The 15,710-nt window shown below is 35.5% G+C and overlaps 1 protein-coding gene across 3 annotated transcripts in view; it reads left to right on the top strand.

Annotated features, from left to right (window-relative positions):
* Positions 1–15,710, top strand: part of LOC141447567 (serine/threonine-protein kinase 32A) — a 387,735-nt gene that overhangs the window by 235,613 nt on the left and 136,412 nt on the right. For all 3 annotated transcript variants that reach the window (XR_012454455.1, XM_074115236.1, XM_074115237.1), the window contains one exon: positions 9,878–9,915. Coding sequence is in view for 2 of the 3 variants with exons in the window: in XM_074115236.1 (XP_073971337.1) it covers positions 9,878–9,915 (38 nt within the window). In the remaining variant the exon portion in view is untranslated. The remainder of the gene's footprint in view (positions 1–9,877; positions 9,916–15,710) is intronic.

Genomic DNA, 15,710 nt, shown 5'->3' with positions numbered 1-15,710 from the left:
GAGTTTTAATGGATCGGCTTTACTCAGCCAGTTGGAGGGGGGCTTCTTTTGTGCCCCTCAAAATAAATATTTCCACATAAAATGTATTAAGTATAATAAAAACAGAATAATATCTTGGCTTGACTGTAAGCTAGCCCCCCCACACCTTTTCGCTTTTAACTGACTCTTAATCCCCCTCCATTAACAAGAAGTATTAGGGGCGGGTTTTGGTCTAGTGGTCAAGAGCGTGGCTTTGTAAGTGGGAGATTCCTCAGTTCGAATTTCGTGTATTTTTATTTGTACTTTTTATTTGCCAGAGAAAATTTGTTTATAGTGAAGTATGAGCTTCCTCGCTCCAGACCACGACACCTACTGATTGGTAGTTGGACGTTAAGCCCCGTCTGAAAAAAAATAGGCGATTACTTTACTTTACTTTATAAAAAGTATTGAGTCCAAATTTTTAGAAATTTAGTACTCTGTAAAACTCTACGTGAAAAACATTTTACTTTATCCTTTTTTTGGCATTGGCTGTCGCCATACAGCCAGCATCGTCTAGGTCAGGGATGGCGAACCTTTTTGATACGTGGGTCAAATTTTGTTCATTTTTTCTTTAGTACTAGCTCTTGGGTCACTAATGCCCATTTGCACAAGAGTTAAGTTTAAAGATTTTAAACTGAATATTTTCAAAACTAAACATCTTTAAAATTCAGTTGGCTTAACTGGGTAAAACGGGACGAAACTTCAGTTTCGTTGGTGGATGTTGGTGGATAGACGGCTATGGAAGTCTCTCTTTTTACAAACATAACTGAACAAAACCTGAACAAAAGTGTGTTTTATTTGAAGAAAAATCTAAATATGGTTATTTGCTTTGGGCTGTCGATTTTTTTAACAAACCAAATATGTGTAAAATTATACATTTTATTTGATATTTTGTAAACAATTTTGCTTTATTTCAAATACTATACAAGCATTTGTCGTCATTTGCGTTTTAGAACTGTAATGATCAAACTAAAGGTTATAGATAGGCATTTAAATTGCTTTTGTGTCAATGCGTGATTGAAAAAAAATACAGATAGGATATAAATTATCCTCAACAATTAGAAAATCTAAGTCAACCCGCGTAAATGGTTGCCTAGCAATTGTGTGCCAGTGAAAAAGCTTGCGCGGGTCATAGGTTCGCCATCACTGATCTAGGTGCTTATCACTAGAATATCACTCACTCTCCATTCTTACTTATAAATACATTCGCTTCACACATTCATCCCTCTACTATATCCAACTATTTACATACAAACTTACAACTAATGGATGGATCAGTCCATATATTCCTGCCATCCTTATCGCTTAACCGAAATTAAAATCACCGTAATCCTTCTCTAATCATTTTCTTCCATTCATTCTAATCGGCTATAACTTTTAAATAATACATTCATATTTCATTGCTAGCTCTGCTATAGATTTAAGCACATAGATGTTGGGTGGAGAATATTATTTCGTAGCGAAATGCTGCATCTAAAATACCTGTATAATGTCGTCAAACATTCATTTCCTTTACATAACGTGGACAACATTTAACTTCCCTATATAATATATGTTATAAAGAGATGGTAATTTCAAGGGAAGTCTACTCATTCATACCAAACTTTTAATGGATTAATTAAACTACCATTGTACAAACAGACGTACAAAACTACAGACAAAAGACTGGAAATTATGCTTCACAACTAACTGAATTCTGGACCCGAATACAGACTCCTATTTCTTTCTCCTCTCCTAGTTCTACTTAATTAAATAGCTGTGGCAATTAACAAATTAAAAATAATCACTTTACACGATAAAACGGTTGGATAGGTTGTGAAAAAATTTGGTCCGCTTCAATGACGATGGGAATTTAGACTCTCTTGAGAAAAAAAAAAACGACAGGGGTACACGATAACGCGTTTTTGTGTTCTCAAGATACTAAGCGACGAAATTTGTTTGTGCCCAAAATCTTAACTAACTTGAGATTCCATGTCCTCCTGCTCTGGTCAGACTAAGAAACGTCTTATGAAGTTCTACATTCCTCATTTCTCCAGCGCATAAACTCAAACTCAAAATAAATACTTCCTGTGGAAGCTTGATTACAAAAATATGGACCATAAAACTTAGTATTTCCTGTTTCTAATCTAATAATACAGAAAATGCTGTAGATGATTATGGTATAAAACATATGTATGTATTAGTAAGGGGAAAGAAATTGCAGGAATTTTCATGTTCGTTACAAAAATATGGACCATAAAACTTAGTATTTCCTGTTTCTAATCTAATAATACAGAAAATGCTGTAGATGATTATGGTATAAAACATATGTATGTATTAGTAAGGGGAAAGAAATTGCAGGAATTTTCATGTTCGTTACAAAAATATGGACCATAAAACTTAGTATTTCCTGTTTCTAATCTAATAATACAGAAAATGCTGTAGACGATTATGGTATAAAACATATGTATGTATTAGTAAGGGGAAAGGAATTGCAGGAATTTTCATGTTCGTTACAAAAATTTCAAAAAGTTCAACATATCCAACTTCAAAACAACTCTCTTCCGCTTTGTACGATAAAGGTGGCACAGAGATGGGATGTAAGTTCTAAGATTTAAATGATGATGACCTCGGGTTTTCAGTGATGTAAACATGTCTCACCTCCGCACGCCGCCCAGCTGTACCCGCCGGGGCTAAATAGAATCCTGGAACACCGGCCCGCTCTACTAAGAGTTACCCGTACTATTTCTCATCAAGAGGTCTCTCTGTCTCTCCCAGTTTCCAGGTCCTGGACAAAGTCAGTAATGGTATCCATCTAACATTCTCCTTTAAGGCATAATACACCTCTTCGCTTCCCTCATTCCTCTCTTTCCTGGAACTGTAATTAGCTTGCCTCTGGACCGCTTTATAAACAACAACAGGTTCCATTATATACGTTACTCTATCGTTCTAACATAGTCTCTTTACGTGTTACTAAAATATATCATCTTCCTCTCTGACCTTACCCCGTAACCACAGCATCCAGTTTTGGAATTTTACACAGATTTGGTAATATTTAAAGTTTATGTTTGTATATACTCATAATTTTACTCCCTCTATGTCAATGTATGCTGTGTTGCATAGACTCAATTTTCAGCTCTCATATGTTCTTGACAATTCGTAAATTAGTTTTCCACGTATCAAACTGGGGGGAAGGAAAATGCGGCGGAAATGAGGTGGCCAAAAAAAAAAGAAAAGGTTGTTTTCTAATTTAGAAACAGCAAAATTTTCAGCATTTGTATAACTTATTATGATGTAGAAGTTTTTTTCAAAACTTTTCTCTTTTAAAAGTGTTAATTAATTTTTCTAATTCTTGTTTGTCTGTTTGTAAAGAGTGTTTGCTAGTATATAATTGCACAAAGTTGAGAAAATTTATTTCCGGTTTTCAAAAATTTCACCGGAAATATCCGTTTCCCTTACCTGAGTAAGGAAAATTAGTTATTGCAAAATTGTTTCTTTTTTTTTTTATTATTACTAAAGTGTCTATGTGTGCGTAACCAGCGTAAAATCGCAAAATGTTTAAATTTAATGTTTTGCTTTGCTGTCATCATCAGAGGACGTTTTAGTCAAAAAATTGGTAAAGCGGAAATTCTTTACTGAATCTGTGGTTACAGTATAAACACTAATTACTGAATTTCCGTTCAACATTCGCTGCGACTATAAAATTTAATAACAGTATTGATTACTTGTTTTCAATATAGGAATTAATGCAATAAATTTTTTAATTGCAATTAATTATGAACCTTTCATAATTAGCCAGATTTAATTGCCCTTAATTGCATTATATTGTTTAAGCAAATTATTACCAGTGATTATTTTTTTTTTTTTTTTTTTTTTTTTTTTTTTTTTGCGCATCAACAGCTGAGGTCATTAGCGCCCGGAGCTTTTTCCAGTGCACTGCCGGCCTCCGGACAGTGTTCTCTCGTTACAGACAACACTGTCCATCACCGGACAGTGAGCTGTAAGAAGCTCCTAGGAAGAGAAAATCTAAGGGTCAGCTGCTGGATTCGAACCCGGGACCTCCGCGTGGGAGTCCAGTATGCTAACCTCATAGCTAATCCCTTCCCTACCAGTGATTATTATTATTATTATTATTACTGGTTAATTAATATTAGTGACATATGAAAATTATATCGTAATAGTGTCTAATTTAGGCGCCACGGTAGCCGAGCGGTTACAGGCTAGACCCGCAAAGCTAAGATGTATTGATGGTTTAGTAGAATCGATGTCCCCGGACTAGGCCTTGGATTTTATTTAATGGTTAATAAGAGAAATTTGTAGTAAAGTATGTTAGGCAGTTAGATAGGCTAGACCCGCAATGCTAAGATGTATTGTTGGTTTAGTGGGTTTGATTCCCCCGGTCTAGGTCTTGGATTTTATTTAATGGTTAATATGAGAAATTTATGGTAAAGTATTGTTAGGTGGTTTTAGGCTAGACCCGCAATGCTAAGATATATTGTTGGTTTAGTGGGTTCGATTCCCCCGGTCTAGGTCTTGGACTTTATTTAATGGTTAATATGAGAAATTTATAGTAAAGTATTGTTAGGTGGTTTTAGGCTAGACCCGCAATGCTAAGATGTATTGTTGGTTTAGTGGGTTTGATTCCCCCGGTCTAGGTTTTGGATTTTATTTAATGGTTAATATGAGAAATTTATGGTAAAGTAAGTTAGGCGGTTATAGGCTAGACCCGCAAAGCTAAGATGTATTGTTGGTTTAGTGAGTTCGATTCCCCTGGTCTAGGTCTTGGATTTTATTTAATGGTTAATATGAGAAATTTATAGTAAAGTATGTTTGCTAGTCGCCTCCGTCCACGACACCTAATTGGTAGTTGGACGCAAAGCCCGCCTGAAAAAATAGGCAATTACTTTACTTACTCACAACTTGAATGTATCAGGTTCTCTTGTTGCAAAAATTTACTGTGATTGTGAAAATAAACGTAGTTAAAAAAATAATAAGAAGACTGGAGTGACGAGGAAGGAATAGAATTAAAACTTAATATTTGCTACAAATAATGTGTGAGCGAAGCCAGAAGTAAGAAAAATCAAATTAAAATTTAGGCCGTCTCATTTTTAGAACACAACAGAGCTGAACATTTAGAAGGTGATGAAATGAAGGTGACAAGCTGGTTTTTTCCCTCGTATTTCACAACAATTTGACAAATGATCCATAAGAAAAGCTTTTCTTTTCCCCTAGAAAGGAAAAGCTGAATCTGTCAACCAACTAGATTTATTGGCCAACCCAAAAACTTTTCCCCTTCTAAATTTTCTTTTACATACAATTTATTTTTTTCATACTTATATCTTTATATCATCACCATTAATCTTAAAAAAAATCTTTTCTTTTTTTTAGACCACTTTTAGATAGAGTGGTGGGTTTTTTTGAGGAGGTTTTGACAGCCAGCCTTCGGTAGCCAATGAGCTGATTGTGGTCGCCAAAAATGGGGGGGGCGCGAGGAAACCCATTCAAAGACCTTGTCTGTCCATTAGCTGGGGGTCTAGCTTAAAGCTATCAGAATTTTCCTCTCCAAAGAAACCAACTCCTTACATAAGCTTTCAAACACTCACACAATGATTTTATACTTGTTTTCCTAAAAAAAAAAAGAAAAACCTACAACAGGATATCCGTTGCCGTAGAGCGTGTCAATCCTTTCACAGGCTGTGCTAGAACAAGAAACCTTTCCTCATCCCTGTCGTCATTCCCGTGAAGTAAAAAGTGAAAACCCAGAATCTGCTGGGAGAACGCTCAGACGACTTCCCTAGCTTTACGAGGGTCGTTTGAAAAGTCCGTGCAATGTCAGAGAGATAGCACCACTGGCGCGTATCGAGGTTATGTTTAGTTAGTAGCATCTCTTGGAAGAACACACACCAAGTTTCAGCCAGATCGGTCTATTTCTTTGTGTTTGGCATTCGTTTGAATCGAGGAAGTCGAGTGATTTTCAAAAAATGGACGAAAAAGAATTTCGTGTGTTGATTAAACACTACTTTATGAAAGGCAAAACGCCTCAGGAGACTAAAGAGAAGCTTGATAAACATTATGGTGACTCTGCACCTTCGATTAGAACAGTTTATTAGTGGTTTCAAAATTTTCGGAGTGGCCATATGGGCACAAGTGACGCTGAACGTTCTGGACGCCCTGTTGAGGTTACTACTCCAGAAATCATTGATAAAATCCATGATATGGTGATGGATGACAGAAGAGTGAAGGTGCGTGAGATAGCTAGTGCTGTGGGCATCTCGAATGAACGGGTACATAATATTTTGCATCAACATTTGGACATGACAAAGCTATACGCAAGATGGGTGCCGCGATTGTTCACGCTTGACCAAAAACGAAATCGTGTGAAGTGTTGCAAGGACGGTTTGCAGCTGTTCCAGAAGAATCCGCAGGACTTAAAGCGTCGTTTCGTCACTGAGGATGAAACATGGATACATCACTACACTCCTGAGACCAAAGAACAATCTAAACAATGGGTTACCAAGGGGGAATCTGCGCCCAAAAAAGGCGAAGACCGTTCCTTCGGCCGGAAAGATTATGGCGACTGTCTTTTGGGATTCGCAAGGAATAATCCTCATCGACTATCTGGAAAAGGGTAAAACTATTACAGGTGCATATTATTCATCGTTATTGGACCGTTTGAAAACCGAGCTGCAAGAAATTTTGCAGCCCACAAAAAAGTCCTTTTCCATCACGACAACGCACCAGCTCACACCTCAGCAGTTGTGGTCGCAAAATTAATGGAAATAGGGTTCCAACTCGTTTCACATCCCCCCCTATTCTCCAGACTTGGCTCCCTCGGACTACTATTTGTTCCCCAATATGGAGAAATGGCTGGCGGGAAAAAGATTTTATTCAAACGAGGAGGTGATTGCAGAAACGAATGGCTATTTTTCAGACTTGGACAAATCCTATTATTCGGAAGGGATCAACAAACTAGAGCAGCGTTGGACGAAGTGTATAAGCCTAAAAGGAGACTATGTTGAAAAATAAAAAAGGTTTACCCCCAAAAATTAAGTAGTTTTTATTTTTGCACGGACTTTTCAAACGACCCTCGTATATCCAACTCCTTATTCTCTCTACCCGTAATTCTCAAGAATCAGGACTCTTTTATCCTTAAAATAATAAAATTTTAATCAGATCTTAAGAGGAAAAAAAGTTTCCCAAGTGACAAAAGAAAAACCTAATACTTTTTTTTATTTTTCCTTTTTTTATTACATTTCCTTTAGTATTTATATAACTAACAGGAAAATGTTCCTCTCATTTTATCACATCACGTTTCGTTTTTTTCTTCTTTTTTTATCATGACTTTTTACGTGCACATTATGACGTCAGCACTTTTCATTAATTAAATTCCTTATCCCCTATTCTATCAAAGATGTCGTGCAACTCCCAAAAATAAAAACAAGCCAGGCTAGCCTGTACATCTTAATGTAATTGATTCAAACATTTTTTGTGCAGCCATTTTTCTTCGATATCCAATTATCTAGTGTTTCAACGTAATTGTTTTTTATATAAGTATATATACCTATATAAAAGTCATCTTATTTATAGATGTTAGCGTTAGTTTATTAGTTCCATCATTTATTAGGTAAACTGTGCTCTGAAATGAAATGATCAGCTATATTTTGATATCTTGAATAAGGACCAAGTAGGTCAGTTCAAATTGTTTCTTTTTTAGATTAAATTACATTCTTGTTTGTCCACTTTTCTGGCCAAAAGAAGACATTATTCGTATCAATTCGTTACTAAATCTTATTTCAATCAGCTGAATTTCAATAAATGCAGTCTCTAATTTGATTTTGTTTTATTAATATTATACACGTGGCAAGCCTGTAAACAGTAAACAGGTTTTCAGTAGTTTTTACAGGAAAACCCCAATGTGAACCCCAATAGGAACCCCAAATCACCCCAAAATGGGGCTTTAAAAACAATTTTCGTGGGAAATTATTTCAAACATAATGTTATACGATCTATTTGTACACAATTGTACTGAATTTAAAAGCAAATGGTAGGAGCCTTTATTTGAGAAAAATCCAAAAATAATAGGAAAATCTATACAGATAAAAACGGATAACTCAAAATTCGAAAATCTGTACGACTATAATACCTTTTTTCCCGACAGGAAGTAAAGAAGAAAAAAGGAAGTTATATATTAATTACATAATAAACTTGATGAAGTTTACTAATTCTAAAGTTTGGATAGTGGTTGTTGCCCTGCTGTCCCTTGGTGACCTTTTCTGGATACTTGAAATTGCATGGAATGTGTTCCCTTACTACGGACACAATGGGAGCCAAAGGTATTACATCATTCTCTCTCATCCAATAACAATTAATAAAATCATCTTGTTCATTCACATAAATAGTTCAAAGCAAACTGCGATGTATTCTTTCCTTGTGATAAAAAAAAAATTATTGGCAAATGTTCCTTATAAAGTAAGTAAAGTAATTACTTAACTTTACGGCGCGCTTAATGTCTAAAACTTCTAAATTAGGTGTCATGGACAGAGACGACTAGCGAACATACTTTTAATATAAAGCCTGCATTAACCACTAGTATAGCCTAATCCTGCAATACATCTTACCATTGCGGGTCTAGCCTTTAACCGCCTAACATACTTTACTATAAATATCTCATATTAACCATTAAATAAAATCTAAAGCCTACACCAGGGGAATCGAACCCACTAAACCAACAATACATCTCAGCTTAGCGGGTCTAGCCTGTAACCGCCTAACATACTTTACTATAAATTTCTCATATTAACCATTAAATAAAATCCAAGACCTAGACCAGGGGGAATCTAACTCACTAAACCAACAATACATCTTAGCTTTGCGGGTCTAGCATCTAAATCGTTCGCCTATCGTGGCCACTTAGACACTAATAATATTACGTGATTTCGGTATTTCAGTATATCTGTATTTCTGTTTTAAAATAAACTCTATTTTCTAAAACTATTGTAACACGTATAAGCCAAATATTTTTTGGCTCAAATAGCAAACTATAATAATAAACTAATTCCAAACAACCAGATCACGTATTTGTTTCCCCCCCCCCCAGAGTTCAACGGAAATATACCTTTTTACAAAGATCCTTTGGGCCCGATTCTGAACATAAATCATGAAATATAAGATATTTTGGCGAATGAAACAGAGAGAGAGAGAGAGAGAGAGAGAGAGAGAGAGAGAGAGAGAGAGAAACATAAACATCACAAATTGCCATTCTATGTGTGACACAAATATATATTTATATATGTAATACAACATCCCCACAATATTACATAATATCCCCTCTTATTTCTATAAATTCTACTCATATATCCTTATCGATTGCACATAAATTCAAAGAAACGTAAGAGCTTTTACAGAATACAAATACATACATATATATTTGTAGGTATATTGGTTTTTTCCTAAAAAGGTATACAAACGAACGTATATGTTTCTTTTTAGTTATTTATAACTGGCAATATATTCCTTCTTAAAGTAATAAAAAGGAAGAAGTTCCTTTTTAAAGAAAAGGATGCTGAAGTAAGGAACAGATCAGCTTTCCCTGAAGTATCTAATAATATTGCGCTGAAATAAGTTCCCTATTTCCGTAATTCCGTTTTTCCGAAGTTTCAGTCTTTGATTTTTTTTACTTCCTTTTAATATGGAAAAGAAAAGTATTGCGATTATGCTAAATTTTCAATCTTGAGTTTTCCAATTGAGTGTATACACGTCAAACACGCTTAAGTGGTTTTAAACAATTTCTGTTTAATTTTCATTATAATTTTTCAATTTCATAGTTTTAAGTTTTTTGAAACTAAAAAAATATTATTTATTTATTTATTTATTTTTCCAGGGATATCAAGCCTGACAACATACTTCTCGACGAAGAAGGTAACTTGTTATTTAAGTTTTTTCTTTATTATATTTATTTATTTATTTTATTTTTAGTTTTGTAGTAGTTTAATTAAAAATATCAATCTAGAAAGCGGACATGCTCTCCATGTCTAAATTGAGAAAGATTAAACAAATCATTTGGACCGACAATTTTATTTTTTAATTATCGATTTAAAATCGATACAATGAAGTGGTTACTTCCGTTTAGCTGGTTTCGTCCAAAAGCTCATTAACTAGTGGGTTTGATTTCCTCGATTCGATACATGGAAATTGAACTTTCCGGGAGTTTCCATTTTTTTATATATACCATACTCAGATACATACTAAGTAATTTGTTAAAACCATTTTTTGTTTTGGTCTCGGAAAACTTTAAAAACGGAAGTTGGAAGTTAATAAAAAAAAAATTCAACATCGAAAATATGCACGAACTTTTCCACCTTCTCTTTACCTGGCAGAAATCAAGGGAAAGTAACCGTAAACATTGCAAACTAGAATTTCCTGTTTTTCCTTTAAAGTTACTAAATAAAATTTTCTTGAAAGAAAAGCCTAAAACGATTATAATGAAAATGTAAAGTTATTAGCATAGTAATTGGAAAAGGAAGAGAGAGAGAGAGAGAGACGAAGAATAGAGAGGATTTGAGGAAAGAGGATTCATCGGGATAAAGGTGTGAAGGGGGAAGCTGCAGGAAATGAAATTATAACTTTTATTTTCACTCTAACTTCAACAAAGGAAGTCCTAACTAAAGAAAATAATGAAGTAGTTGGTCTAATCCATAAAAGGAAAACTAGAATTTCATTATTATTTAAAACAAGTAAGTTGCAGTTAGTAAATACAAGTAAGCAAGTGTTGTTGGAAGTGCAATTTCAGGGACTTAATTGAATATAGTGAGTAAAGAGCTGTGGGGGGGAAGCGCATTAAGTTTTCCCGGTGCACTTACTGGAGGAACGGAGGGGTTTAGTTAAAGCTCTCTGGGTGCATAGCAATGCAGCCTTAATTGCATTAATCCGTTTTAATTTTCTTTTTTCTACCACTAGCGAGAAAATTCTTACTCGCATTGCTTAATTTTTTTACTTCATTTTTAAGTCCAAAATGGAATTTTTCACTTTTAATCCAGAAAAATAGCCTAACATACATTACTATAAATTTCTCATATTAAACATTAAATAAAATCCAAGACCTAGACCGGGGGAATCGAACCTACTAAACCAACAATACATCTTAGCTTTGCGGGTCTACCCTAACATACTTTACTATAAATTTCTCATATTAACCATTAAATAAAATCCAAGGCCTAGACCGGGGGAATCGAACCCACTAAACCAACAATACATCTTAGCTTTGCGGGTCTAGTCTATGACCGTCTAACATACTTTACTATAAATTTCTCATATTAAACATTAAATAAAATCCAAGACCTAGACCTGGGGAATCGAACCCGCTAAACCAACAATACATCTTAGCTTTGCGGGTCTAGCCTATAACCACCTAACATACTTTACTACAAATTTCTCATATTAACCATTAAATAAAATCCAAGACCTAGACCGGGGGCATCGATTCTACTAAACCAACAATACATCTTAGCATTGCGGTGTCTAGCCTATAACCGCTCGGCTATCGCGGTGGCGTTTAGGATGTTAACTATCCCGCCTACGATTGGTAAACTGTCCCTTTTCAAATTGCTGCTATTTCCACAAGATCTGCAACGGTTTGTTGGTGGGCTCCCGCTCAGACCCTTCTATTCAGTGTACACAATTAAACAAACCACGCGGCTGAGGGCACAGGCACAACCCTGAGACGTACATTTTCAGGGCTGTTCGGTGTACGTTTCTTGTAATGTTTCAAGCATCAAATTTTATAACTTTATTAAGTATTAAAAATATAAATATTTGTTTTTTCTTAATAAAAGTTTTGAGTTAAAACCTTGAAAGAGAGGGGGCAAAAGTCGTGTGTGTGTGTGTGTGTGTGTGTGTGTGTTCACTTAAGATGTTTAGTTTTGCTAGATACACATCTAAGAAGCAGTTAATCCAAAATTTGGTCAAGAGATTCTCATCTTTACTTTTTAATAAGATCAAGGCTGAAATCCATAATAAATTAATCACGGTGTTTATGGTAAATAAATGAGCCTTCTATAAACTCATCCCCTCTCCAACTAGAAGCAAAAAAAAATATATCTTCAAAGAAGAGAGGAATATAAGCTTATAGTGCCTCGTTAAGTTTGTAAAAGAAATATTTCTTATGAGAGCACATCATTATCTGCTTTCCATTTGATTAAATCCAATTAAATCCATCAAGTAAATTTTCTTGAATGAAATCTTGATGGGGATAAAAAAAAACTGTGACTGTGTCATGGACACGGCCGTGTGTTGTACGTGAATACGTTTACGTAACGGGTTATATTTTTTATAATATAATAACAATAATAATATATTATTATTAAGCAGCGGTAAGTGTTTTTCTTTTGTTAGCTTGAATGAGCGCAGAAACCATCATAGACGATCACACACATCACCCTTATGTCCGAATGGATTGTTGACAAACGTCGTAGTGAAACGTGCACTAGCTGCTGCCCAATGTGTCTTCATAATCGACGATCGAACACAATCTATGCCTATACAGTCCACTTTCGATGTAGAAGCGATTTCATCATCCACTTGTATAATTTCAACCTCCCCAGCTGCAGATGTACTGACACCGTCGTTGATCCGTTCAACCGCATTCATTCTTTTACGTTCCTAGGCACAGCTTGACTCGGTCATATGGTGTTTTATTATTACCATTCAATTGTTCTTGAGAAGCCCTTTCCAACCGTATACGATCTCTGTATTTGGTTTTGGCTTTTCGACGCGTATATTGGCCGACATTATATATTTTTGATAATATTTTTTTATTCTAACACCTTATTATATTCACTGTCACTATTTTACACTAATGTTTTATATACAATCGATAGATTGTGACGACAGCTGACAATTAAAACTTAAACGAACATCGTAGCTTCTCCGAGTCAAAAGTTATACTAATTGCGAATCTCGATACGCAGCAAAATGATCTCAAAATGGCGGCGCTTCCCCCTTCACCGCGCGCGATGCGTCACAGTCCTCGCTTATTGTAATGAATTCTTTGATCCTTTAGCTATCCAGTGGTCTAAATTAATTTTGGATGTAGACGATAGATTCGAAACTATAATGCCAAACTGTATCCCCCGATTTTGTTATCATTAGGTTTTTTGGATTGCCTCCAAATGATAGCAAATTTAAAGACGTATTCACGTCAAAAGAAAAACAAGAAAAAGAGGGAGAGGATCAGCTGAATAGGAGCTGGATTCCCACTAAGAGATCCCGGGTTCAAATACAGCTGCTGGCCCTTAAATTATCTCTTCCTGAGAGCTACTTACAGCTTCCGGTAATGATCAGTAATTTGTAACTTTGAGAAAACTTCCGAAATAAAGACTCAAATGTTGACGCAATTTAAATTGAAAATAACAATAATAAAAATAAAACTAGTTAAGGAATTCCTGGATAGCGCATTTATTGCCATAATAAAGCTCCCCCCCCACCAAAATAGTCCAATATAGTGAGGCAATTAACAACGTAGACAGATATTTACGATGGTAAAATTGTAAAATTGATTGCGCCCAATATTGTCTCTCACAAAAGAGAATATAGACCCCTTCCTGTAGGATATACTCCATTGTGCTGGTGTTACCAGGAGAGGATAGTGGATTTAGCGTAAAACACGTATAACCCTAATATCCCGATGCAATAAAGGGGCAAAATCAATTTTCACCAGCATAGCTTTTAAAGTTTTCCTACTGTTGGTGGAGGGCGGGTATGGCCCCCAGGTTTGCTTTTAGGAGAGCCATATTTTAGGGTAATGGATGGAACTAACACCTTCCACAGTATAATCAAGGATTAATTTTAAATCCCATTTTTTGGGGTTGGGGGACGGAAATGGCCGAAAATACTAATCCGGAAAGATTTTTCAGTTTGATGTGAATATTCTCGAAAACCCCAGAAAAGCTGAAAGTCTAGGAAATTTACTGGGAAGGGCAGCAAAGTGTTAGTATTCAATATACTTCTTTTTCTAATTTGTACTTCATAATATTAGACTTATTTTCTAGCCCTTTTTTTCATCCATTTTACGTATTTTTATTTGCCATTTCGATCTATTTATGTATGTGAGTCTGTCTATCTTTGTGATGCTGCGTAAATATTCATCACAACTAAAAAACTGATAATTGTAAAAAAATAAATAAATTTTTGATACTTCGCTTACGTAATAGATGACCTATAACTTAGGTAATAGGTGGCTTTGTATGTGGGAGATCCCCAGTTCGAATCCCGCGTATGACTACTTTTTATTTGCTAGAAAAGAAATTTGTTTATAGTAAAGTATGAGCTTCCGCCCCCCCACCCGTCCAACAACACCTAATTGGTAGTTGGACGTTAAGCCCCAACTGAATAACTAGGCGATTGGCAATTACTTTACGATATTGCCTCGGCGCCACGGTAGCCGAGCGGATAAGAGACGAGACCTGCAAAGCTAAGATGTATTGTTGGTTTAGTGGGTTCGATTCCCCCGATATAGGCTTTGGATTTTATTTAATGTTAAATATGAGAAATTCATAGTAAAGTATGTTTGGCGATTATAGGCTAGACCTGCAAAGCTAAGATGTATTGTTGGTTTAGTGGGTTCGATTCCCCCGATTTAGGCTTTGGATTTTATTTAATGTTAAATATGAGAAATTTATAGTAAAGTATGTTTGGCGATTATAGACTAGACCCGCAAAGCTAAGATGTATTGTTGGTTTAGTGGGTTCGATTCCCCTGGTCTAGGTCTTGTATTTTATTTAATGTTAAATATGAGAAATTTATAGTAAAGTATGTTTGGCGATTATAGGCTAGACCCGCAAAGCTAAGATTGGTTTAGTGGGTTCGATTCCCCCGATTTAGGCTTTGGATTTTATTTAATGTTAAATATGAGAAATTTATAGTAAAGTATGTTTGGCGATTATAGGCTAGACCTGCAAAGCTAAGATGTATTGTTGGTTTAGTGGGTTCGATTCCCCCGATTTAAGCTTTGGATTTTATTTAATGTTAAATATGAGAAATTTATAGTAAAGTATGTTTGGCGATTATAGGCTAGACCTGCAAAGCTAAGTTGGTTTAGTGGGTTCGATTCCCCCGATTTAGGCTTTGGATTTTATTTAATGTTAAATATGAGAAATTTATAGTAAAGTATGTTTGGCGATTATAGGCTAGACCCGCAAAGCTAAGATGTATTGTTGGTTTAGTGGGTTCGATTCCCTCGGTCTAGGTCTTGTATTTTATTTAATGGTTAATATAAGAAATTTATAGTAAAGTATGTTTGCTAGTCTCCTCCGGCCACGACACCTAATTGGTAGTTGGACGTTAAGCCCCGCCTGAATAAATAGGCGATAACTTGTGATACGAACTTCTATGTAAACAATTTAGGGAAAAAATAATGTTTGATCCAATAAAAGGGCATCCCATAAGCACACTAAGGTGAGAAAATTTAGGTTTACTTTTTTTTCCCGTTTGTCTACTTCTTGCTGATAAAATACGGGATCATTAAGGGACCGCTGTACCCTGAAGGGATACAATTACGTTCCCTCAGAGATATTACCGCGGGATGCTGCAGGTGTATGTTCACGTCAGGATGGTTTTTTTCTCTCACTCCCTTTCTTGGCAGCACAGCCTACAAATCTTCCAGCACTTTACTTTCCCTCGGTAAACCCCCCTTTATCCTTTCTTTAACTTACCGTTTC

Source organism: Rhodnius prolixus, unplaced genomic scaffold (assembly GCF_049639745.1).
Source record: "Rhodnius prolixus isolate KJV_2025 unplaced genomic scaffold, Rpr scaffold_7, whole genome shotgun sequence".
Taxonomy (NCBI): domain Eukaryota; kingdom Metazoa; phylum Arthropoda; class Insecta; order Hemiptera; family Reduviidae; genus Rhodnius; species Rhodnius prolixus.
Note: the sequence above shows the minus strand (reverse complement) of the source record. Positions and strands in the feature narration are given on the sequence as shown.